This window comes from Rhinopithecus roxellana, chromosome 1, assembly GCF_007565055.1.
Source record: "Rhinopithecus roxellana isolate Shanxi Qingling chromosome 1, ASM756505v1, whole genome shotgun sequence".
NCBI lineage: Eukaryota > Metazoa > Chordata > Mammalia > Primates > Cercopithecidae > Rhinopithecus > Rhinopithecus roxellana.
The window spans coordinates 161,596,766-161,621,782 of NC_044549.1; the positions used below are offsets into that span (position 1 = coordinate 161,596,766).

Consider the following 25,017-nt stretch of genomic DNA (forward strand, 5'->3'; position numbering starts at 1 on the left):
GCAAAACACACATCCCTACTAAAAATACAAAAATCAGCTGGGTGTGGTGGCACATATCTGTAGTACCAGCTACTAGGGAGGCTGAGGCACAAGAATCACTTGAACCTGGGAGACGGAAGTTGCAGTGAGCCGAGATCCTGACACTGCAAACTCCAGCCTGGGTGACAGAGCGAGCTTTTGTCTCAGAAAAAAAAAGGAAAGAAAGGAGAGGATTTCGGAGTGCTGTTTGAGAAAAAGCAGAACAAGACATGAAGGGGCATAACATTTGGCTACAGAATAGAAGAAGAGGAGTAGAAAATTTAGGGCAGAAAGCTGAGAAGTGGGCTGGCAAGGAATTAAGGTAAGGCAGGTAATATATGGAGACAGGAATCTAGATGTAAGCAGCTTTAGTGGAAGAGGGGTCAAATGAAATAGTAGGAAAATATAATAGGAATATGGGACAGATGAGGGGAGGGGAAAGGAAGAAAAAGCGGTCAGAGTAGAAGGTATCACCCAAAGGTCTTTTGGGACTGGGTTGGGCTAAGATAGACACAGAGAGATGATTACCTAACAGCATTAACCTTGCTGCCAGTTCTTCAGTTACTCTATACACTCTTCCTATGACTGTTGTACCCTCTCTTCTCAGTCACTCTTTCCTTCTAATGCTTCTCACTTTACCAACTTTCAAGTAAAATTAACATCTGACTTTTGTTTGGTATTTATTAAAAATATTTTAGTCACCTGTTCAAAATTTTATAAAGGATAAGTTCATAACTTATCTTTAAAGTAAACAAAACAGCAAACACAGTATAATTTTCTACGTGGCCCTCACAGAATTCCTCCAACCCCATCATTAAACTCTATACACTTATTTTAGAAAAACAAACGCATTTATAATAGATTATTACTGTACATATAATTTGGTGAAAAAAGGAAGAAACAAACAATTTAAGAGCAGAAAGAACAGTCTAAGATATTTTAAGTAATTCAGGGGAAGAAATTAGGAAATTCAATGGAAGAAAAATACGACAGAGACTGGATTGTCCAAAAGATTATAAACACAATTTAGGAGGCCTACAAAGCTCTAGGAAGGTTCTGACTTAGGATAAGGATAGAGGCCAGTAAAGCATTAGGAGGTTCTGACTCATAGGGTAAGGAGGACAGAATTAGAAAAGTAACTCTAACCAAAGTCCAGACTTAAAAGTTTAGAACAAGAATAATAAATCCCAAGTATAACATGAAAGAGACAATTAGGTATCTCAGACTTTATCTTTTTAAAATAACAGTATTGTTGAGATAGAATTCAATATCACACACTTCGCCTCTTTAAAGTGTACAACATAATGATTTTTAGTGTATCTGCAGAGTTGTGCAACCAAATAATCCATTTTAGAACATTTTCATCACCCCAAAAAATAACCACATACCCATTAGCAATCCTTCCCCATTTACCCTGATCTCTCCAGTCCTAGGCAAACACTAATCTACTTCCTTTCCCTAAAGATTAAATCTAGCCTATGAGTTGCCATATCTGGCCATTTCATATAAACGGAATTATACAATATGTGGCCTTTTGTGACTGGCTTCTTTCATGAATGTTTTCAAAGTTGATGCATGATGTATCAGCCATCCCTGTTATGACCAAATAATATTCCATTGTATGGATTTACTACATTTTGTTTATCCATTCACCAAGCAATGGACATATGTAGATGTGGGGCATCTCTATTTTTTGGCTATTACAAATAATGTTGTTATGAACACCTGTGTGTAGGTTTTTGTGAGGAATGTTTTCATATCACTTGCATATATAGCTAGGAATGGAATTACTAGGTTGTAGATAATTCTATGTTTGACATTTTGAGGAATTACAAACTGTTTCCAAAGTTGCCGTACCATTTTACATTCCCAATAGCAATGTATGAGGGTTCCAATTGCTCTACACCCTCACCAATACTTGTTATTGTCTATTAATTTTTATTTGTCTATCATTTTTTATTTTAGTCATCCTAGGGGTGTATAATAGTTTTGATCTGTATTTTCCTCATGGTTAAATGGTGTTAAACATCTTTTTATGTGCTATTGCCATCTGTATACTCTTTTTGAAGAAATTCAAATATTTTGTCTGTTTTAAAAATTGGGTTATCTGTCCTTTTACTATTGAGTTGTAAAGAGCCCTTTATAATAGTCAAGATATGTGTCTTATATTTGATTTCGGCCAGGTACAGTGGCTCATGCCTGTAATCCCAGCACTTTGGGAGGCCGAGGCAGGAGGATCACTTGAGGTCAAAGGTTCAAGACCAGCCTGGTCAACATGGTGAAACCCCATCAGTACTGAAAACACAAAACGTGGCCGGGTATGGTTGTGTGCAACTATAATCCCAGCTACTCAGGAGGCTGAGGTAGGAATATTGCTTGAAGGGAGGTGGAGGTTGCAGTGAGCCCAAGATCGTGTCACTGCACTCTAGCCTGGGTGACAGAGTGAGACTATCAAAAAAAAAAAAAAATTGATTTGTAAGTATTTACTCCCATAATATGGGTTTTCTTTTACTTTCTTGATGGCGTTCCTTGAAGCCTAAGTTTTTAATTTTGGCGATATCCAATTTATCTATTTTTTTCCATTGGTTGCTTGTGTTTTGGTGTTGTATCTAAGAAACCATTGCCTAGTGCTTTCTAAGAGTTTTATTATTTTGGCTCTTACATTTGGTTCTATAATCCATTTTGAGTTAATTTTTGGGTGTGGAGTGAGGAAGAGTTCCAAATTCATTATTTTGCATGGGGATATCCAGTTTATAAAGCACCACTGTTGAAAAGACCATTCTTTCCTGCCCTATTGAATGGTCTTGGCATCTTTGACAAAAATCAACAGACCAAAAATACAAGTTTACTTCAGTATAGTTCCAATGATCTGTATCTAGTGTTATGCTAGGACCACACTATCAGAACTTACCTTTTAAAATATATTTGATAGAAAAAAATTGTTTAATTATTATTTTAAAACGATTTGACTTCACTGGGCACAGTGGTCCACACCTGTAATCCCAGCACTTTGGGAGGCTGAGGTGGGCAAATCACAAGGTCAGGAATTCGAGACCAGCCTGGCCAACATAATGAAACCCCATCTCTACTAAAAGTACAAAAAATTAGCCGGGTGTGGTGGCAGGGGCTTGTAATCCCAACCACTTGGGAAGCTGAGGCAGGAGAATCGCTTGAACCCAGGAGGCGAAGGCTGCAGTGAGCTGAGATCATGCCGTTGCACTCCTGCTCAGGTGACAGTGCGAGACTCCAACTCAAAAAAAAACAAAAAAACAAAAAAAAACTATTTGACTTAATGTCTTTATGAACCATACTTAAGTTTAGTTGTTTTGACAAAGAAGAATGGTTCTGATATAAATTTAAGAGTGGGCAAAAACAAACTTGAACCTTAGCAGGCTATATCCAACAGAAAATTTGGAAACCATAAAGGGAGTAATATTTGAGAATGAAAACTATCCCTTCTAAAAATTAAAGTTAGAATTTGATCACCATAACAAAAGAATACTTGTTTCAAATGAATGTAATATTCAGTATAAACTCTTGAGAATATATGGTAGTGGAAAAACGGAAATAGTGGAACAATAGTCTGAAGAAAGGTGTAAACCAAAATTAATCTACGCTTTAACTTACAAAAGTTTAAGAACTGTTTAATATGTGTTGTTATTTTGAGGATTCGAAATACTACCTATAAAATAATGAGGCCATAGGCATCAAGAATAGAAAACACTCTGCATGTTTGAAAAGCAAAGCTCAGGTACCCACACAGAGTCCTTCTCCACTGCCTACTACCTGCTAAAGAAGCATCACCAGGGAGAATGACACAAGCACAGCACGGAAGAAAGAACAATGGACTGGGTGTCAGGAAGCCATCAACCTCCTACTGACTAGCTGTCACTGCTCTGGGTCTCAGAGTCTTCATCTGCCAAGTGACTACCGACTTAGAGGAGGGAGAAATGGTAAGAACGGCTAGGGGTAATAAGTCATTGGCCTATTTCAGTAAGAACATTAAAGTATTAGCTACTTGCATATTATAAAACCCCTATGAGGTTAACTCTGATGAGAGGAAAATCAAATAAAGAGTTTCCTCTAACAAGTAACGTTACTAACAAAAGATATACATCAAGAAGAAAGGAAAATTATAGGTCAATGTCATTTTGAGCATAGATGCAAAAATTCTAAGCACATATATGCACACTTAATTTATAACAAAATAAGAAACGAAGAAAGATGTTTTCAATAAGTAGTACTGGGTCAAGTGAGTATCCACACGAAAAATTTTTTTTACCTGAAGTCTTTAATCATTGTATTTGCCGAAAAACAAACACACAAATCCAAGTGGATTATAGATCTAAATGTGAATAAAACTTTCAAGACAATTACATACAAGAATGTCTTCGTACATTAGGGTAAGCAAAGATTTCATAAATGGGGCACAGAAATTTCTCCTCATAAAGAAAATGACTAAGAACTACTTCAAAATTAAGAATTTATGTACATCAAAAGGTATCACCAAGAAAGTACAAAAGCAAGTCACAGAGAGAAGGTACTTGAAGCATATAGCGTTGACAATGGCTTGTGCACAGAACATATAAAAAAGTTCTACAAATCAAGTTTTTAAAAAGAGAACTCAATTAAAAAAAAAATGGGCAAGAGGCCTGAAAAGAACACTACAAAAGACATCCAAATGGCTGATAAACAGATTAAATCATGCTCCTCTCTATTTGTAATCAGAAAAATGCATGTTACGACCACAATGAAACACCACACCCACTAAAAACCTAAAATTAGTAAAAATAAGCCTAACAATACAAAATATTGGTGAATATGTAGAATAATGGAAACTTGCAACAGTACCTGTGAGAATATAAATGGAATACCACCACTCTGGAAAACTGTCCATATCAACTAAATGTGAACATCACCTCTGACATAGCAATTCTACTCTAAGATACATTCCAAAAGAATGAATTAGTATGTACACCAAAAAGCATATACGAGAAAGTTGTTAGCAGCATACTCATAAAAACCGTAAACCAAAAATAATGCAAATGTCCATCTTCAGTTTGAATTCATAAAGTATAGACTATTCATACAATGGAAAATGATAAGGCTATCAAAATGAACAACTGTAGTTGGATCCAACAACCCAACACACACACACACACACACACACACACGTAAAAAACATAATTTTTAACAGAAAGAAGGCACACACAAAGAAGTATATGATTCTATTAATATAAAATTCAGAAACAGTCAAAACTAAACTATGGTGTTAGAAGTCAGGGTTGTGGTTACTTTTAGGAAGAGAAGAGGTAAACATTTAAAAGGATGTGAAGTGGCTTCTGGGATGTTGTAATGTTCTACTTCATCTGTGTGGTGGATACATGCATGGACTCATTTTGTTATAATTTATAGATCTGTATACTAATGATTTGTGCACTTTTCTGTATGGAGTTCCTACCTGAATAAACATTTAAAATATTTTTTAAAAAAGTAATTCCCCCCTCTGATTTCCATATGTAAGAAGCTTGGAAAGTTGCTACTCTGCCCTAACAACAAGTAAAAACTTAAACAAACTAAAAAATCGACAACTCTTCTTAGATTTGTAAGAAAAGGCAGGTCACAGGGCAAACAGCTGCACCAAAAATTAAGAGATGGAGAGATGAAAACAGAGAATCACAACTTACCAGAGCATAACCCATCAGTAGAAACCTCTGTGAAAACCAGTGTCAGGGTAGGAAAAGCTGACCTGTAGTTAACAAATTGCTGGAGGCTCAGAGTGGACAACTCTTGGGAGTTAAAAACTCCAGGGGACCCAGTCATGATGGTGCAGAGGGAGACCACACTTTTAGAGTTTTACCTCCAGAAGTTCAACTTAGTTTTCAGAGTATCAGTGCAAAATCCTATCATGTTTCCAGCAGGGAGAACCAAAAAAGAACCAATTTGAAATATGTGAGTATTCTGTTCTCCTTAACAATGTCTGACCTTAAGTGAAACTATTTAATTAGATTTAACCTGCTGGGGTTTTATCAGAGCCTAACTGACCTAGGAAAATACCCATCTTCTGCTGCTCTAGTTCTCCAAGTGGAGAAATGGAAATCCCAAACTCCAGTCTACTATACTCTTCCACACCAAAAAAAGGGAAATACATGATTCCAGCCCACTCTAGCTAGCCATCCTGTCCCACCTAAGTGAGGGGAGAGCGGGGAATACTTAAGGAACATTTGTGAAGTTCACAATCCAGAGGCACAGGCTCACTAAAACAGACCTACTCATAGGACTATAGAATACTTCCTCTACCCCATACCTTACCAACACATTACTAAAGGCCTGTTTCAAGTACTTCCTTTTGCCTGTCATATCATGTCCAACTATTAAAAAAAAAAATTACATGGCATTATGAAAGACAAAAAAAAAAAAAAAAACAGAGAGCAAGTATCAGAACCAGACCCAGATATGGAAGATATGTTGGAATTACCAGACCAGGAATTTTTTTTAAACTATGATTAATATGCTAAGGGTTCCAAAGAATGAGGTAGATAGCATGCCAAAAAGGAAAAAAAGAAAATAGATGGGTAAGAGAGAAAGAAATTCTAACAAAGTACCAAAAAAATAAAATAAAATAAAATAAAAAAGCTGGAGATCAAAAACTTAATAAAATTAAAGAATGTCCTTATTGGGCTTATTACTAGACTGCACACTGCTGTATCTTTGAGCTTGAGGAAATCTCAATAGAATTCTCCAAAACTGAAAAGGCAAGGAAAAAAGAGATTGGAAAACAAAACAGAAGCGACTATCCAAAAACTGTGGGGCATCTATAAAAGGTGTAATATACATGTTAATGGGGATAATAGAACAAGAAAGACAGAACAGAAAAAGTATTTGAAAAAAAGGACTTGAAACAATAATCACTGAGAATTTCCCCAAATTAATGTCAGATACCAAACTGCAGATCCAGGAAGCTCAGAGAACACCAAGCAGAACAAATGACAAAAGAACTACACTTACACATATCATATTCAAACTATAGTAAACCAAAAATAAAGAAAAAAATCCTTGAAGTCACCAGAGGGGAAAAAAACACTACCTATAGAGGAGCAAAGATAAAAACTACATCCCACATCTCCTCGTGCAAGCAAGAAGAAAGTGAAATAAAATATTTAAAGTGTTGAGAGAAAAAACACACTAATCTACAATTCTTTTTAGATTTTCTTTCCTACCAATCTAGAATTCTATACCCAGTAATATTATCCTTTGAAAGTAAAAAAGAAATAAAGACTTTCTCAAAAAAAGATTGAAGGAATTTGTTGCCAGTAGTAATGCTTGCAAGAAATGTTAAAAAGAAGTTCTTTAGAGAGAAGGAAAATGATACAGGTCAAAAATTCAGATCTACATAAAGGTATAAATCTAACAAAGTAAGTGTAAGACTTTATGAGGAAAAGTACAAAGCTCTGATGCAAGAAACCAAAAAACAAGAAATAAATTGAGATATATTCCACAGTCATGGATAGGAAGGCTTGATATTTTCAAGATGTCTGTTCTTCCCAACTTGATCTATGGATTCCATGCAATTCCAATCAATATTCCAGCCAAGTTGTTTTGTGGATAACAACAAAGCAATTTTAAAATTTACAGGGAGAGGCAAAAGACCTAGAATTGCTAACACACTATTAAAGGAAAAGAACAAAGTTGGAAGATTGTCGCTACCTAACTTACAAAACTACGGGCAGTATAGTATTAGTGAAAGAAGAGACAAATGGATCAATGGAACAGAATAGAGAGCCCAGAAAGAGAACCACATAAATATGATAAAAATGATCTTTGGAAAAGGGACAAAGTCAATACAATGAAGAAAAGATAGTTTTTTCAAAAACTGTGCTAGGACAACTGGACATTCACAAAAACATCAATCTAGATACAGACCTACATGCTTTCTCAAAAGTAATTCAAATGGATCACAGAATACAAAAAGCAAAACTATGAAATGATTAGAAGATAACATAGGAGAAAATCTAATTGACCTTTGGTTTGGTGATGACTTTTTAAATACAACACCAAAAGCATGAACCATGAAAGAAATAACTGATAAGCTGAACTTCATTAAAATTAAAACTTTCTTCTCTTTGAAAGACACTATCAAGAGAATGAGAAGACAAGCCACAGAGTGGGAGAAAATATTTGCAAAAGACATATCTGTTAAAGGACTGCTTCCCAAAGTAAACAAAGAACTCTTAAAACTCAACAATAAGAAAGGTAACAATCCAATTTAAATAGGGGTAAAAGATCTGAACAAACATCTCACCAGAGAAGATATACAGATGGCACACAAGCATACAAAAAAGTACTCCAAATCATAGGTCATCAGGGAAATGCAAAATTAAAACAAGATACCACCAAATACTTGCTAAAATGGCCAAAACCCAAAACACTGACAAGATCAAATCCTCGTGAGAATGTGAAGCAATAGGAACTCTCCTTCACTGCTGGTGGGAATACAAAATGGTACAAGCACTTTGGAAGACAGTCTGGCAACTTCTTACAAAATTAAACTTACTCTTACCATGCAATACAGTGATTGTATTCTTTGGTATTTACCCAAAGGAGACCAAAATGTATGTCCACACAAAGCCTGCAAACTCACATTTTTAGCAGTTTTGTTCATAATTGCCAAAACTAGGAAGCAAATTAGATGTCCCACAGTAGAATGGAAAAACTGTGGTAACTCCAGATAATAGAAAAGTTTTCAACCCTAAAAAGAAATGAGCTATCAAGCCATGAAAAGACATGGAGAAAATTTAAAATATGTATTACTAAGTAAGTGAAAGAAGCCAATTTGAAAAAGCTACATACTGTATAAATGTAACTACAAGAAGATAGTAAAAAGAAGAATGTTGCCAAGGGTTAGGCCAGAGGGAGGAATAAACAGGTGAAACAGTATGGATTTTAAGGCAGTAAAACTATTCTGTATGATACTATAATAGTGGACACATGTCATTATACATCTGTCCAAGCCCATAAAATATACAACACCAAGGGTCAACCCTAGTGCAAACTATAATCTTCGAGTGATAATGATATGTCAATGTAGGTTCATCAATTATAACAAATGTACCACTCTGTTGAGGAATACTGAGAACGGGAGAGGCTAGGCATGTATAGGGACACAGAGTATACGGGAAATCTCTGTACCTTCACTCAATTTTACTGTGAACCAAAAAGTGCTCTAAAAATAAAGTCTAGCCAGGCATGGTGGTTCATGCCTATAATCCCAAAACTTTGGGAGGCTGAGGTAGGAGAATTATTTGAGTCCAGAAGTTAAAGACCAGCCTGAACAACATAGGGAGACCCTGTCTCTACAAAAAATTTTTAAAAATTAGCCAGGTGTTGTGGTGTGCACCTGTAGTCCCAGTTACTCAGGAGGCTGAAGTGGGAGGATTGCTTGGGACCAAGAGGTTGAGGCTGCAGTGAACCATGATCACACCACTGCACTCCAGCCTGGGCAGCAGTTAGACTCTGTCTCAAAAAAATTAAATTAAAATCTATTTAAGAATAATAAAGCTGGGTACAGTGGCTCATGCCTGTAATCCCAGCACTTTGGGAGGCGGAGGCAGGCGGATCACAAGGTCAGGAGTTTGAGACCAGCCTGACCAACATGGTGAAACCTCCTCTCTACTAAAAATACAAAAATTAGCCGGGCGTGGTGGCACATGCCTGTAATCCCAGCTGCTCAGGAGGCTGAAGCAGGAGAATTCCTTGAACCCGGGAGGCAGAGATTGCAGTGGGCCGAGATCATGCCACTGCACTCCAGCCTGGGTGACAGAGCGAGACTCCATCTCAAAAAAAAAAAAAAGAATAAAATAATTTCAATATAAATTTAGAAAAGATATGTATACACACACACACACACAAAATACATATGTTAACATCACTTCCTTCTTTCATCCATAAAATGATGTAGAATTTACTCAAATGGAATTCTTGTTAGTCCTGGAAGTAGAAAATGAATAGATGATCAAGTCAACAAAAAGCTTATTTCTGACACAATCTTATTACCAGCAAATAATTGGTACTGGCAAACAACTACTGCTAAGAGAGACAACTAAATATGATGAGACACATCATACTAAAACACATCACCACCTATGAAGTCGCCTTGCTCTTCCTGACATCCTCCCACAAATATCTGTTGAAATCTCTAGATTTAACTATACAATAACAGGATATGAAGAGAAAATAATATGTTAAACCATATCACAGGAAAAGAATTGGCAAACTCCAGAATGGGGGAAACTTCACAGAATAAACTGTCAGCTTATTCAACAAATAAAACACAAGGATAAAAGAGTGTTGGAGTACATAAAGGTTTTAAAAGACTTAACAAAACATAATGTAACATACAGACTTTATTTGGACCCTGATTCAACAAACTGTTAAAAGCACATACATATTACTGCGGTTTGAATTTGATCCCTCCAAGCCTCAAGTTGAAATCTGATCTCCAAGCCTATCGGGAGGTGTTTGGGTCATGGGTGTGGATCCTTCATGAATAATGTCCTGTCCTCCCTGGGGCGAGGAGTGAATGAGTTCTCCCTAGGTTAGTTCCTATGAGAGCTGGTTGTTATAAAGAGCCTGATTCTTGTTCTCTAGCTTCCTCTCAGGCCAGGTCATCTCTGCAAACCCTCCTCATCGCTTTCCACCCGTGAGTGGAAGCAGTCAGAGGCCCTCAACAGAAGCCTAGCAAATGCTGGCCCGATGCTTCTTGTACAGCCCCCAGAATCACATGCCAAATAAACCTCTTTTATTTATAAATTAACCAGCCTCAGATATTCCTTTACAGCAACACAAAACAGATTAAGACACACACTTATTTATGAAATGACTGGAAATTTGAACCCTAACTACATATTTGATATTATAGAATTAGATGAAAAAAAAACTTTAAATAGAGTGTGCTGATGGTATTGTTGTTGTGACTGACAAGAATTTTTTTCTTTTAAAAATGTATTGAAATATTTATAAGTGAAATGTCATAACTTGGACTTGCTTCAACATAATACAGCACAAGGGTAAGTAGTTTAGGGTATAACATAAAAAACTGGATACACACTAATAATCGTTCAAACCCAGTAATAGGTAAATGAAGGTTCATTATTTTATTCCACCTCCTTTAGTATTTGTTTGAAATGCTAAATACCCTAATAAAAAGTTAAAAAAAATTCCTTTAGTGAATCCCCTTAAAATTTCATTATGAAGAAAAAAATACTTCAATATGAATATCCTTAATAAAAGTATATAAACTGATAAGTAATAAAGAAAAAAGCCATTGAAAAATATTTTCTGATACACTAGAAGATTGTCAGCAGGACCTTTAGCAATCTGATGCCATACTACTCATATATTATTGATTTCTTTTTTATTTGAACATGTTTTAAGAGTAGGTTTTAAGAACAGTGATTAATTTTTTTTTTTAAATTTGTCAGTTGTTTGGCTAGAAGTAAGGACAGAAAGGACTTAACAGTTAGTTCTTGAGTGTGAGAGACTGAGTATCAAAGAGCTGAGATTCCCTGCTACAGTCTACCTGTATGTTAATTGTGGGACAGATTGTCAGCTTCCTTTGGTTATTGCTGAAATTGGCTGTAAAACATTTTGCAATTGTAAGAACCCTAGAATTGGTTACTTATTAAGCTTTTAAAAAACTGATTCTCGGCCGGGCGCGATGGCTCATGCCTGTAATCCCAGCACTTTGGGAGGCCGAGGCGGGCAGATCACGAGGTCAGGAGATCGAGACCATCCTGGTTAACACGGTGAAACCCCGTCTCTACTAAAAATACAAAAAAATTAGCCGGGCATGGTGGTGGGCACCTGTAGTCCCAGCTACTCGGGACGATGAGGCAGGAAAATGGCGTGAACCCGGGAGGCGGAGCTTGCAGTGAGCCGAGATTGCACCACTGCACTCCAGAATGGGCGAAAGAGCGAGACTCCGTCTCAAAAAAAAAAAAAACAAAAAACTGATTCTCATACAGTTTCTGTTATCAAATAAATTGCATGGTACCTTTCAACAGTACATACTTTTAAAGTATTTACTTGACGAATGAATTAATATTTTTAGTAAATCCTTGCTCAAGCATCTCCCAAATAATGACTATTATCACCTGATAATAGTACATAATTACATACTAAATAATAAATGAATATATAATGAAACAATGGCAAAAAACATTATAGGATCTTAAGAACTTTTTAAATGGTGATAACATATATATCCTTTTGTATCTTTCGAATTTTAAAACACTTCTGCTGGCTGCAGTGGCTCACATCCATAATCCCAGGGAGACAGAGGCGGGAGGATCGCTTGAGCTCAGGAGTTCAAGACTGGTCTAGGCAACATGGTGAAACCCTATCTCTACAAAAAATACAGAAAGTAGTCAGGCTTGGTGGCACATGTCTGTTATCCCAGCTACTTGGGAGGCTGAGGTGAGAGGATGACTTCAGCCCGGGAGGTGGAGGTTGCAGTGAGCGGAGATCGTACCACTGCACTACAGCCTAGGCAACAGAGCCAGACCTTGTCTCAAAAACAAACAAAACAAAAAAAATTTCAAAAATTTGAACCTATTTAAAATAAACAGGCTGGGTACAGTGGCTCTCGCCTAATCCCAGCACTTTAGGAAGCTGAGGCAGGCAGAACACTTGAGGTCAGGAGTTCCAGACCCACCTGGTCAACATGATGAAACCCTGTCTCAACTAAAAATGCAAAAAATTTGCCAGGTGTGGTGGTGTGTGCCTGTAGTTCCAGCTACTCGGGAGGCTGAGATGGGATAATCACTTGAGCCCAGGATGCAGAGGCTGCAGTGAGCCAAGATCGCGGTATTGTACTGCAGTCTGAGCAAGACTCTGTCTCAAAAAAAAAAGAAATTAAAATAGGCCAGGTGCAGTGATTCATGCCTGTAATCCCAGCACTTGGGGAGGCTGAGGTGGGTGGATCACCTGAGGTTGAGAGTTTGAGACGAGCCTGACCAATATGGAAAAACCCCGTCTCTACTAAAAATACAAAAAATTAGCCGGGCATGGTGGCATGCACCTGTAATCCCAGCTACTCGGGAGACTGAGGCAGGAGAATCACTTGAACGCAGAAGTCAGAGGTTGCATTGAGCCGAGATCACGCCACTGCACTCCAGCTTGGGCAACAAGAACGAGACTCCATCTCAAAAAAATAAATAAATAAATAAATAAATAAAATAAACAAAATGAAAACTTTTAAAACTAGTGGTGGAAAAAAAGGAACCAAATTTAGCAAGACTTACCTAGCAGGGGGAATTCCTCTCTTATAAAGATCCATCCTCACTTTTTCTCCCACATGTCTATAAATCTCCACTACAGCCAATATTGCAGCATCTCTCACCTGTCAAAGAATTCAGAACTTTTTAAGAAACTTATATGATACAATAAAATACTTCATTTCAAGGTAACATTACACTAATAGATCAACTTGAAGCTCTAAGTGGGTTTTAATGCCTCTAAACCCCTGCATATATGGCTTGTCATCAGTAAAAACCCAAGAGGGCCTGCCAAGATACTTCTAGAAAAAACTACTAAAAGATGATTTTACAGAAATTTGAGAAACTTGTCAATAAAAGTTACTTATTAAGATTTTTAAAAATCCATTTGTGGCCGGGTGCAGTGGCTCATGCCTGTAATCCCAGCACTTTGGGAAGCCAAGGAGGGTGGACTGACTGACATCAGGAGTTTGAGAGCAGTCTGGCCAACATGGTGAAACCCCGCCTCTACTAAAAATACAAAATAATTAGCTGGGCGTGGTGGCATGCGCCTGTAATCCCAGTTATTCAGGAGGCTGAGGCAGAGGAATTGCTTGAACCACGGAGGTAGAGGTTGCAGTGAGCCGAGATTGTGCCACTGCCCTCCAGCCTGGATGACAAAGAGCGAGACTCTATCTCAAAAAAATAAATAAAATAAAATAAAATAATAATAAAAAAATTTTAAAAATCTATTTGTAGGCCAGGCACGGTGGCTCATGTCTGTAATCCTAGCACTTTGGGAGACCAAGGCTGGTGGATCACCTGAGGTCAGGAGTTGGAGGCCAGCCTGGCTAACATAGTGAAACCTCGTTTCTACTAAAAATAAAAAAAAGTAGCCCGGCGTGGTGGCAGGTGCCTGTAATCCCAGCTACTTGAGAGGCTGAGACAGGAGAATCGTTTGAACCAGGGAGGTGGAGGTTGCAGTGAGCCAAGATCACGCCATTGCACTCCAGCTTGGGCAACAAGAGCGAAACTCTGTCTCAAAAAAAAAAAAAAAAGATTCCTACCTGTAGTAAGATTATGTAAACAACTGCCAATAATTATATTAATACAAATTATGATCATGGTTAATGTATTTTCCTGTATTAAAACTGCATTTCAAGAATGTGGCCTGAACTCAAACAGATATTTTTTACACTAATATTTACAGCAGCATTATTTACAACAGCCAAACGTGGAAACAACCCAAATGTCCATCCACCGAGAAATGGATAAACAAAATGTGCTATATACACACGACGGAATATTATTCAGCCTAAAACAGAAGGGAAGGAAATTCTGATACATGCCACAAGATGGATGTACCTTGAAGACATTATGCTAAATAAACAAGCCAGACACAAAAGGACAAATATTCTATCATTCTACCTCTGTGAGGTACACAGAACAGTCAAATTCACAAAGGCAGAAAGGAGAATGGTGGTTGCCAGGAGCTGGGGATGGGGGGCCACCGAGGGGCTGCCAGGGACTGGGGAGCTGCTGTTCACGGGTACAGAGTTTCAGTCTGGGAGGATGAAGAAGTTCCGGAGCTAGATGGCAGTGATGGGTGTTGCAAAACGATGTGAATGTATGTAATGCCACTGAACTTACACTTAAAAACGGTTAGAATGGTAAATTTTATATTGTATTTGCTACAATTAAAAAGAAAAAAAAAAAAAGAATGTGGTCTGAATACAGGAATTTGAAAGGTAGCTCCAGTTCCCTTGCACAGCTCATTGTGAAAGAGCAACTGAAGAGACAGTAGAATTCTCCAGAACACATTCCTGTAATATACCTATAGTACAGACCAGGGGTTCCCAAGCCCCAGACCAGGGACTCATACGGGTTCGTAGCCTGTTCAAGGACCGCAACAGGAGGTGAGTGACAGGGAAGCAAGCTTTATCGCCTGAACTCCACCTCCTGTCAGATCAGAGGCGGCATTAGATTCTCATAGGAGCACAAACCCTATTGTGAACTGTGCATGCGAGGGGATCTAGCTCGCACACTCCTTATGAGAATCTAACTAATACCTGATGACCTGAGGTGGAACAGTTTCATCCCGAAACCATCCCTACCCTCCCATGGAAAAACTGTCTTCCACAAAACCAGTCCCTGGTGCCAAAAAGGTTGGGGACCACTGGTATAGACAGTTCAGATAAAAAAGTTTCTAACAACTGATATACCACTGATATAAATCCTCTCTGTTAAGTAGGGTTCTTACAACTGCAAAATGTTATGCAGCCCATTTCAGCAATAACCAAAGGGAGCTGACAATCTGTCCCCACAATTAACATACAGGTAGACTGTAGCAGGGAATCTAAGCTCTTTGTTACTCAGTCTCTCACACTCAGAACTAACCTTTAAGTCCCATCTGTCCTTACTACTAGCCAAACAACTGACAAACATAAGCAACTTTCATGAATATAATGTTTTTAAAAACTTTGATGGATTTTTTTAATGAGGTAAAATCTTCATTTCAGCAACCCCTTCCACCTTCTCTCTTCTTTTTTAAAAACAGAATAAGAGGACTAGAAAAGAAATGGTAGCCAAAAAATCAGTCAATGCTTGAATGTAAATAAAATTTTACCTGACTGTTGGAATCTCCAAACAGGATACACAAATGTGGTACCAACTTGCTGATGACTAGCGGCTGAGCCCCAAAACTAAATATAATTTGAGAAAAAAATAAAGAGAATTTGTTTTTAATAAACAGTGAACAAAATATCCTTATACCTTCTTGTCTGTAGCAATAAGGCAAATATGGTGGAGAGGATGGGCACACATCATTAAAACATGAAGGATATGAGACATAAGCAAAAATAATCTAAGCAACGTGAGGTATGCAAACTTGAATAATCACAACTGAGAGTGAAGACAACACATAATCCAATAGATTAAAATGTTCAACAATGGCACTCTTAAACCTAGCAACCTATGAATAACTTAAGAAAATCAGAGTTTTCACTTTTAAAATTGTGATTTTTGTAGACTCTGGGTCTCAAATAAATGCATTCCAATGAAATAAGGAAATTAAAAGATCTTTATGCTTATGGCAGGGGAGCCAAAACCCAGCACAAAGAGCTGTGTAGACTGAGTACACTTACAGGCTTCTAGAGGGCAGAAAGGACTATAAAGTAATAAAAGAAAATAAGTGAAAATATAGTTAAGAAAAGGAAGTAGCACTATAGGAAAAGTTGAAAGCTACTACATATGACCTATGACATTGCATAGAACCTAAAAACATAATTCAGAGCAAGAACAGAAGTCCCAGCACTTTTTCAGATCAGTCATAGTTCTGTGGCAACTATGGCAGCCAGAACTCTGCACACAGCTACCAGCCTCACTGTCTAGTTACCGGGGAAAGTTTTGCTTGGTCTATGACTCTGGTACCCACCCACACTGCTCTGGGGGAGGGTGGGGATGGGAAATGGTTATAATATGTGAAATATCATTGAATTAAAAACAATTTCAAATTCGATCCAGAACAGAAACAGATACCAAGTTATCAGCATATCAGTTCCATGACCATCTGTTTTGGGTGGCTACTATTAACATACCAAAGAAAAAAAGAGAAACACTTATTACCGACATAACTGAAAAAGTAAGAACATGAAAGATAACATACACAAAAAATGAACAGTAAAGGTATCAAATAAAAAGTTACATGCTTTAATAACAATTTTAAATGTGTTATTACCATAGCTTTCCTTGACTTTGTGAACTGAGGTTTTTTTAGAGAAATAAAAAAAAAAGACAGTTATTTTCAGTAATCATAAAACTCACATGTTTAAGGTTTCAATAAGACACAGACACACGCCTTCTCGAGATCGAAAATTCTTGTGTTTAAAACCAGAAGCCAACTGCTCCCAAATGTACTATTTGAAAGAAAAGTAAAAATGTGAAACAAAAAACTAAATTATTCATGTTATAATCTTTTATTTCTTCCCAATCCTACTACCAACCTTATTGGTAACTGAACGTTTTCATCAGACTGTTGTTCATTTCTCCACTACTTACAATTTTTTCCAAGCCAAACTACACAATTGCGCTCACCCATTTTTATTACCTTAATCACATTTTAGTACTTATACATATTTCACTTTAGATTTTATTTATTCTCAGAAGAACCATGTCCAACAACTGAAAACCTTAGAATTTCCAAGGACACAGGATTTCTTCTATAAGAAACGTTCAATAACAATGCTACCATTATAAGTCCAGTAGTCCAGTAAGTATTTAAGTGGTCCAACATTGCCGCCTAGCAACTAATATAGACACACATGGAACAGGCTTTTTTTTTTTTTTTTGGACTTTTTATAATTCAGACTTTTTTCCTTTCAATGTTGGATCCAAATACAGAAACGTATTTGGACAATCGATTTTATAGCTACCTACCACACTTTTCTGTTAGAAAAAGCATAAATAAACCTATACAAATAATTTAAACCAATTATTTTGGGTGTAACAAGAAATCCAACTTTACTTTTACAAATGTGAAGCCAACTGTACCAATCAATTCTTTCTCCACATTTGGAAACACCACTTTTACTCTTTACTAAATTCAAATACACAACATACACAGCCATCCTCTTTCTGTACTCAGATGTATTCAGTTCTACTAATATATTTCTCTCTCCCTACCAAACTTTCAAGAAGGTGGCTTAAGAAATTACAAAAAAAAAAAAAATCTTAAATGTGGGTAACCTGACTCATCAATACTACCTCTGGAACGCTATTCTATATAAATACTTATATTTATGTTCAAAGATAGAAGTACAAGGGATGCCCCTTATGGTAATGTCTGTAATCACAGAAAGCCAAAAACAACCTAAAATGTAAGTGAATAAACAAGAGTGGAAGGACACTCACCACAATATTAAAAAAAAAAAAAAAATTAGTTCTGAAATATAAAACATTTGGGAAAACAGAGTAACCACTTGTGAAAAAATTTTCTACTGGTCTCTGTAGGAGTTGCAGAAACGAACAATATAGTATTCAGTAGGTCTCAAAATAAGCTTTCTCAAACATTTTAAAATTTACAAAAAAGAGAAACAAAAAAAAATCCTAAAGTATAATATAATCCGTATACTGTCAAATCACTGAACTCTATTAGTTAGCTTTAAAAAAAAGCATTAAAGAGTACAAAATAAGAGCAAAAAACCAGAGTCAAACATTGACACTGTATCTTAAATGTCGACTTCTTAAAGGCATTAGCAACAAATGATTGTTTAAAATGTCAGCATTCATGCTTGCTGTGGCTTTAATGATTTGCTGTGATTACCATTAGCAAAATCTGAATTTTAAAATGTAGGCTTACCATAGGTGGTGCTACTTGATCCATTAACTTCAATATCAGAGTCTGAGCTTCATCTCGAACCTTGTCTTTGGCATCTCCCATTCTGTCTATTAAAGCTACAATAACTAAAGAAGGGGAGGGAGTAAAAGAGTGTTTCCATTAAAAACTATATTTCTCAAAATTACAAATAGCAATTGTTTCCATAAATGAAGAGTTGTGAGGTAAAGAAATTGGTTTAAGTTCTTTACACACGAATCCAATAAAAAAATAACTGAGAAGATTCACAAGAATACATGCAGCATGACATCTCCTTATAATAATGTTCAAAACACAGGCAAAACTAAATATTATTTTTCTGACAGAATGTATAGATGAGGGGACAAGGAGGAAGTAGAACTCAAAGGGAACAGGTTCTAAAGTCAGTTCATAGGGCAAAAACATCTCATAGTCAAAATTACCTTCCTGTAATCCCTTAAATTACCACTACCATTTAGTGTGGTCTTATTAGGTGTGTGACCTAATGTCTATTTTTTAGATACCTTTCATCTATTTCCTCAGCCATAAATGTGGGTAGCAGTACTCATCTCAGAGGATTATTGAAAATTAAAAAATAATACACATAACTCAAAGAGTAAAGGGCACAGAGTAAGCACTTTCTATAAAATGTCACCTACTATCACTATCACTATCATCCTTCTGCATGTTCAAAAGCAAGGACACTTCCTTTGTTTCTCTTTTGACGTTACAGCTATACAGTAGTCCCCCCTTATCCACAGCTTTACTTTCTGTGGTTTCAGTTACCCATGGCCAACTGTGCTCTGAAAATATTAAATGGAGAATTCTAGAAATAAACAAGTCATACATTTTAAATTGCACACCATTCTGAGTAGTATGATGAAATCTTGGGCTGTCCTGCTCCATTCAGTATGGGATGTGAATCCTTCCTTTGTCCAACATACCTGCACTGTTTACATTACCTGCCTGTTAGTCACTTAGTAGCTGTTTCGGTTATCAGATCAAAAACACATCACATGTATAGCAGCAGTACCCAGTCTTTTTGGTATCAGGGATTGGTTTTGTGGAAGACAATTTTTCCACAGTGGCAGGGGGCAGGGAGGATGGTTTTGGGATCAGGCACCGCAAAGAGTGCACAATCTAGATCCCTCAATATGCACAGTTCACAATAGGGTTCGTGCTCCTATGAGAATCGAATACTGAGGCTGATCTGACAGGAGGCAGAGCTCAGGTGGCAATGCTCACTTGCTGGCCACTCACCTCCTGCTGTGCAGCCCAGTTCCTAACAGGTCATGGACTGGTTTGGACTATCAGAGGCTTCAAGAATCCACTGGGGGTCTTGGAACACAGCCCCTGAAGATAATGGGGGACTACTACATAGCTTTTCTTTCTCTGAATCAACGGAGGACTAAGTCTAGTTTAAACAAAGGAAGGAGAAAGAAATCAGATCAAGAAAGAAATAATTCTCTAGTTTATTTATAAACATATATAATTAAATGTGTATATAATTTGAAGCCAATCTATTATCTATAATGTAATAACCAAAACTGAGGTAATAATGAACAACAAGAGTTAAAGAAAAAAGAAATTACATTCTTTTTGGGAAACAAATGACTAGAGTGAGAAGGCAACATACCAAATGGAAAGATACCATCCAAAAGCCTTAAGCTTAATCAAAGAAATGACTGTGTAAGAAAACAATGTCCTCGACATAAAAATCATAAGTCTAATTATGAGACAATGTTCATCAATAGGAACAATATAAATTCTTCTCATACATCTTGGATGTACTGTTAACACTAGAGGAATTTGTCAACATCTATAAGGTTGCCATTATGGGCTTCTGGTTCTGACAGCTTCTGAAAGGCAGAAGACAATAGTAAACACTTAACAAATGTTAGATATTATTATGCACTAACCACCGAATTATCTCATTTAATCCTTTCAACAGTCCTATGAAACAGAGTAGGCCCATTTGATAGAGAAGGCACAGAAGGATTAAATAACTTATCCAAGGTCGCACAAACAACAAGTAGTGAAACCAGGTTTTAAATAATCTATACCGGCCGGGTGCAGTGGCTCACACCTGTAATCCCAGCACTTTGGGAGGCCAAGGCAAGTGGATCACTTGAGGCCAGGAGTTTGAGATCAGCCTGGCCAACACGATGGAATACCGTCTCTACTAAAACTGTAAAAATTAGCCGAACGTGGTGGTGCGTGTCTATAGCCCAGCACTTGGGAGGCTGAGGTGAGAGGATGGCTTGATCCCAGGAGGCAGAGGCTGCAGTAAGCTAAGATCATGCCACTGCACTCCAATCTGGACAACAGAGTAAGACCCTGTCTCAAAAAATAATAAATTAATAAATATCTATACAATGTGAGATCACAGTCATAACCATCTCCATTTACTTATAATTTGAGGTGTTTGGGTGTGTGTGTATATGTTAACAACCATATAACAATAATGGAAAAAGAAAAGATCCTTCATTCCTGAGAGGTGAAATTTAACTCCAGCAAGAAAATTCAAATGTTAGCCCAAACAGGGGCTCACTTCAATATTAAAAACCATTTTACGAAACACAAACAAAAACAAAAAGCCTCACATTACATAAAATTAGTATTAGAGCTAATAATCTAAACAAGAAATTCATGCTGTTTTTGCACTGGATTGCTTTTTTTTTTTTTTTGAGACGGAGTCTCGCTCTATCGCCCAGGCTGGAGTGCAGTGGCCGGATCTCAGCTCACTGCAAGCTCCGCCCCCCGGATTTACGCCATTCTCCGGCCTCAGCCTCCCGAGTAGCTGGGACTACAGGCGCCCGCCACCTCGCCCGGCTAGTTTTTTGTATTTTTTTTAGTAGAGACGGGGTTTCACCGTGTTAGCCAGGATGGTCTCAATCTCCTGACCTCGTGATCCGCCCGTCTCGGCCTCCCAAAGTGCTGGGATTACAGGCTTGAGCCACCGCGCCCGGCCTGGATTGCTTTTTAACACAAGCTACCCTGGAGTCAAACAGAACAAAATTGTATTCCTAACTCTACCAGTTATTAATTACAAAACAGAAAATTCCCTGAACTTCAAAGTTTCCTTGTCTGTAAAATATGGAAGGCTGACAGAACTATACCTCACATGACTAGTGAAAGGATGAAGTAAAACAAGGAAAAAGCACCTGTGCCAAGCCCATCATCATTATCATTTAATATGATGAATATTCAACAAATATTTATTGGGTATCCAGAACAGAATTTTTCACTCAATAGGCTCTCCATATGAATGTGTTAAACAAATGAATCAATCTATCACAGACTGGAATTTGGACAATGACACACGGAAGAAGGCTGAAACGTAACTCTTAGTATTTTTTTTTCTTTTAGCATTGTACAAGATGCAAATCATTCTACGAAAGTGATAACAGGGTAGCCTAACTATTCTTGTTTTCCTTCTACAATAACATTTTGGGATATAACTGCTTAAAATTTTAAAACAGCTTACAAAATTTGTAAGATACGAGATCCTTCACTGAATCAGTTATAAAACCAGGGCTGGTGATCAATATTAAATGTAAATTGTATATTTTTTGTTTGAAAATTATATTTTTCCACAATATACGTGGTCACAAAAGGAAACTAAAATATTTTCTATTATTAATACATGCATATATATAGATTATATATTTAAGAATTACATTAATAGAGCTTATACTCTTTTTGGAACTGTATCTAAAACTGAAAATGAATCTCAATCTTCCTAAAACACTTCTCACTTTTAACGTAAAAGAATATTAAAAATACCTGTAATGATAACTAATAACCCGAGTGCACCAAAACTAAACATTATCTCTCAAATCAAGTTATATATATCTGCAGTTAGATTACCAAAAAACCGTCCAGACACAATCCAATTCAACTCCTTCCTTTTACAGAAAGACTCCTAAAGTGATCTGGCTAAGTTCTGTAACAGTGATAAAACCAAAAAGCTAACCCTGGGACTCTTAGTCCAGTTCCGTACCTTTCTAAGAGCATACAGGTATGCTGCCTATCTTGCAGAGCTATTCTACAAATTAGAAATGAAGTCAGGATAATCTTTCATGTATGTAAAGTAGTAAAAGGGTAAAAGGTAAATAGACAAAAATGGGTAAAAAGTAGGCATTCAATTAATGATAGCAAAGCTGTAATAAAATTTTCCTATTATACCACACTGTATATTATCCTAAAGTAATACCAAGTTCAAGTTTCATTAAGGACAATGATGAGCACTTATGATTCAAAGTGAAAACAATACTAACAGTAAATGCACAGGGATAACTAGAAAGAATAGGAGATTAAAGAAAAAAATTATACATATATAAGAGTGTATGAACATGTACCATCTAGTTGCACAAACACAAATGAAAAACACTAACCAACAAAAGCAAGTTAATGTAATTCATTAAGTATTTAACTGTATAAGAATCACAGAGTAAAGAAAAATTCAACATAGGGTGAGGTTAACCTGAAAATTCCTGAGATTCTTAAATCTGAAGTACATTTTTAGAAGGGAAAGAAAGGACCACGGAGAAGAGGGGAAGATTTCAAAAAGAAATAAGGTCACAGCAGAGGCATAAACAAGTTCAGCTATGCCTAGGAAGAGTGAGCAAGTTTCTGATTAGCTTAGAGTGGAGACAAAGTACTTGCTAAAGATTACAAAGAAAAAGTCTACTGAGGTGGAGAAGGAACATATATGGTTTAGAGAAGTAAGTTCTGAAAGCAGGGCAGTGTTGGGAGTCAAACTACAATTCCGGTCCCAATATTCCCATTGCCTCAATATGAGTGTAGTCAGGACGTAAAACCCCATGTGGTACTCCTGGTGTCTGAAAAATAAGTGAGATACATAATACCTAGAACTACTTTTAAGTTTCAATTTTCTCTGTAGCAATTAATAACAGGGAGCTACTATAGGGCAAGAGTCACAAACACAAACGTTTACATCCAAGGAGACACGGGAAATGCTGATACTTAGCCAGTTTAAGAAGTGCAGTATTCCAACCTTACCATATTATACCTAACTTTCTCAGTTCCAAAGAGACAAGAGGATTTTGGGGGTGGAGGAGGTTTTATGAATGGGAAAGATCATTAACTAGACATGAGAGAAACTACAAAGCAACTTCTGATCAGGGTTACTACATTAGGCAATTTCTTGTGACAAGCCAGAAATATGAATTTTCATGTAAAACTTCTCAATTTTAAACACTGATTCAACATATTTCAAGAAAATGTAGGCTGGGCATGGTGGTTCACATCTGTGGTCCCAGCTACTCAGGAGGCTGAGGTGGGAGGATCGCTTGGGTGTTAAGGAGGCTGAGGCTGCAGTGAGCCACGATCATACAACTGCACCCCAGCCGGGTGACAGAGCAAGACCCCATCTCAAAAAAGAAAAAAGAAGGAAAAGAAAGAAAATAAAGAGACAGACAGGGACAGTGAGAGAGAGAGACAGAAAGAAAGAAAACATAAACAAGTAAAATGCTTGTAGAGCAGTTTTCAGTATCTACCATAGTTTTTTTTTTTTTTTTTTTTTTTTTTTTTTTTTTAAAGAGACAGAGGTTCACTCTGCTGCCCAGGGCATGGTGGTGCAATCTTAGTTCAGTGTAACCTTGCCCGGTGCAATCTTAGTTCAGTGTAACCTTGAACTCCTGGGCCCAACCTCCCATCTCAGTCTCCAGAGTAGCTAGGACTACAGGCACACACCACTAAGCCTGCTGATTTTTTTTTTTTTTTTTTTGTAAAAATATGGTCTCACTCTATTGCCTAGGCTGGTCTCAAACTCCTGGCCTCAAGCAATCCTCCTACCTCAGCCTCCTAAAGTGTTGGAATTACAGGTGTGAGCCAGTGAGTCCCTGGGCCTACTATAGAGTTCTAAGTGGAGACTAACAGTAAAAAAAAAAAAAAAAAAAAAAAAAACACAAAGGATGAAGTGGAACCTGGTATTGATTAAAACTAAATAATAAAGATAGGAAACCCCATCAGATGCTTCTGTTGAAAAGATAACTAGAAAATAAAAGAAAAAACTGATAAAGAAGGGTAAGTAGCATACCAAACATGAAGAAAAAAGTTAACCAAACATATCAGAAAGTACGTGTGATGATATACCGATATTAGGAAGCATTAACTTAATCCACAAAAGAAAATCCCTGGCCAGGTATGGTGGTTCATGCCTATAATGCTAACACTTTGGGAGGCCAAGGTGAGAGGACTGCTTGAGCCCAGGAATTCGCCTTGAGCCGAGGTGAGGGGACTGCTTGAGCATGGGCAACATAGCAACGCCCCATCTCTATTTTATTGCATTGGGGAGTTATACATGATATAAATGATGAATTGATGGGTGCTGACGAGTTGATGGGTGCAGCACACCAACATGGCATAAGT

At 37.2% G+C, this 25,017-nt stretch overlaps 1 protein-coding gene across 9 annotated transcripts in view; it reads right to left on the bottom strand.

Annotated features, from left to right (window-relative positions):
* Window positions 1-25,017, bottom strand: part of CLASP2 (cytoplasmic linker associated protein 2) — a 221,610-nt gene that overhangs the window by 174,182 nt on the left and 22,411 nt on the right. For all 9 annotated transcript variants that reach the window (XM_030932912.1, XM_030932911.1, XM_030932899.1 and 6 more), the window contains exons 3-6: window positions 18,628-18,731; window positions 17,094-17,185; window positions 15,898-15,973; window positions 13,320-13,417 (exon numbers count right to left, since the gene is read on the bottom strand). In XM_030932912.1, the coding sequence (XP_030788772.1) occupies window positions 13,320-13,417; window positions 15,898-15,973; window positions 17,094-17,185; window positions 18,628-18,731 (370 nt within the window). The remainder of the gene's footprint in view (window positions 1-13,319; window positions 13,418-15,897; window positions 15,974-17,093; window positions 17,186-18,627; window positions 18,732-25,017) is intronic.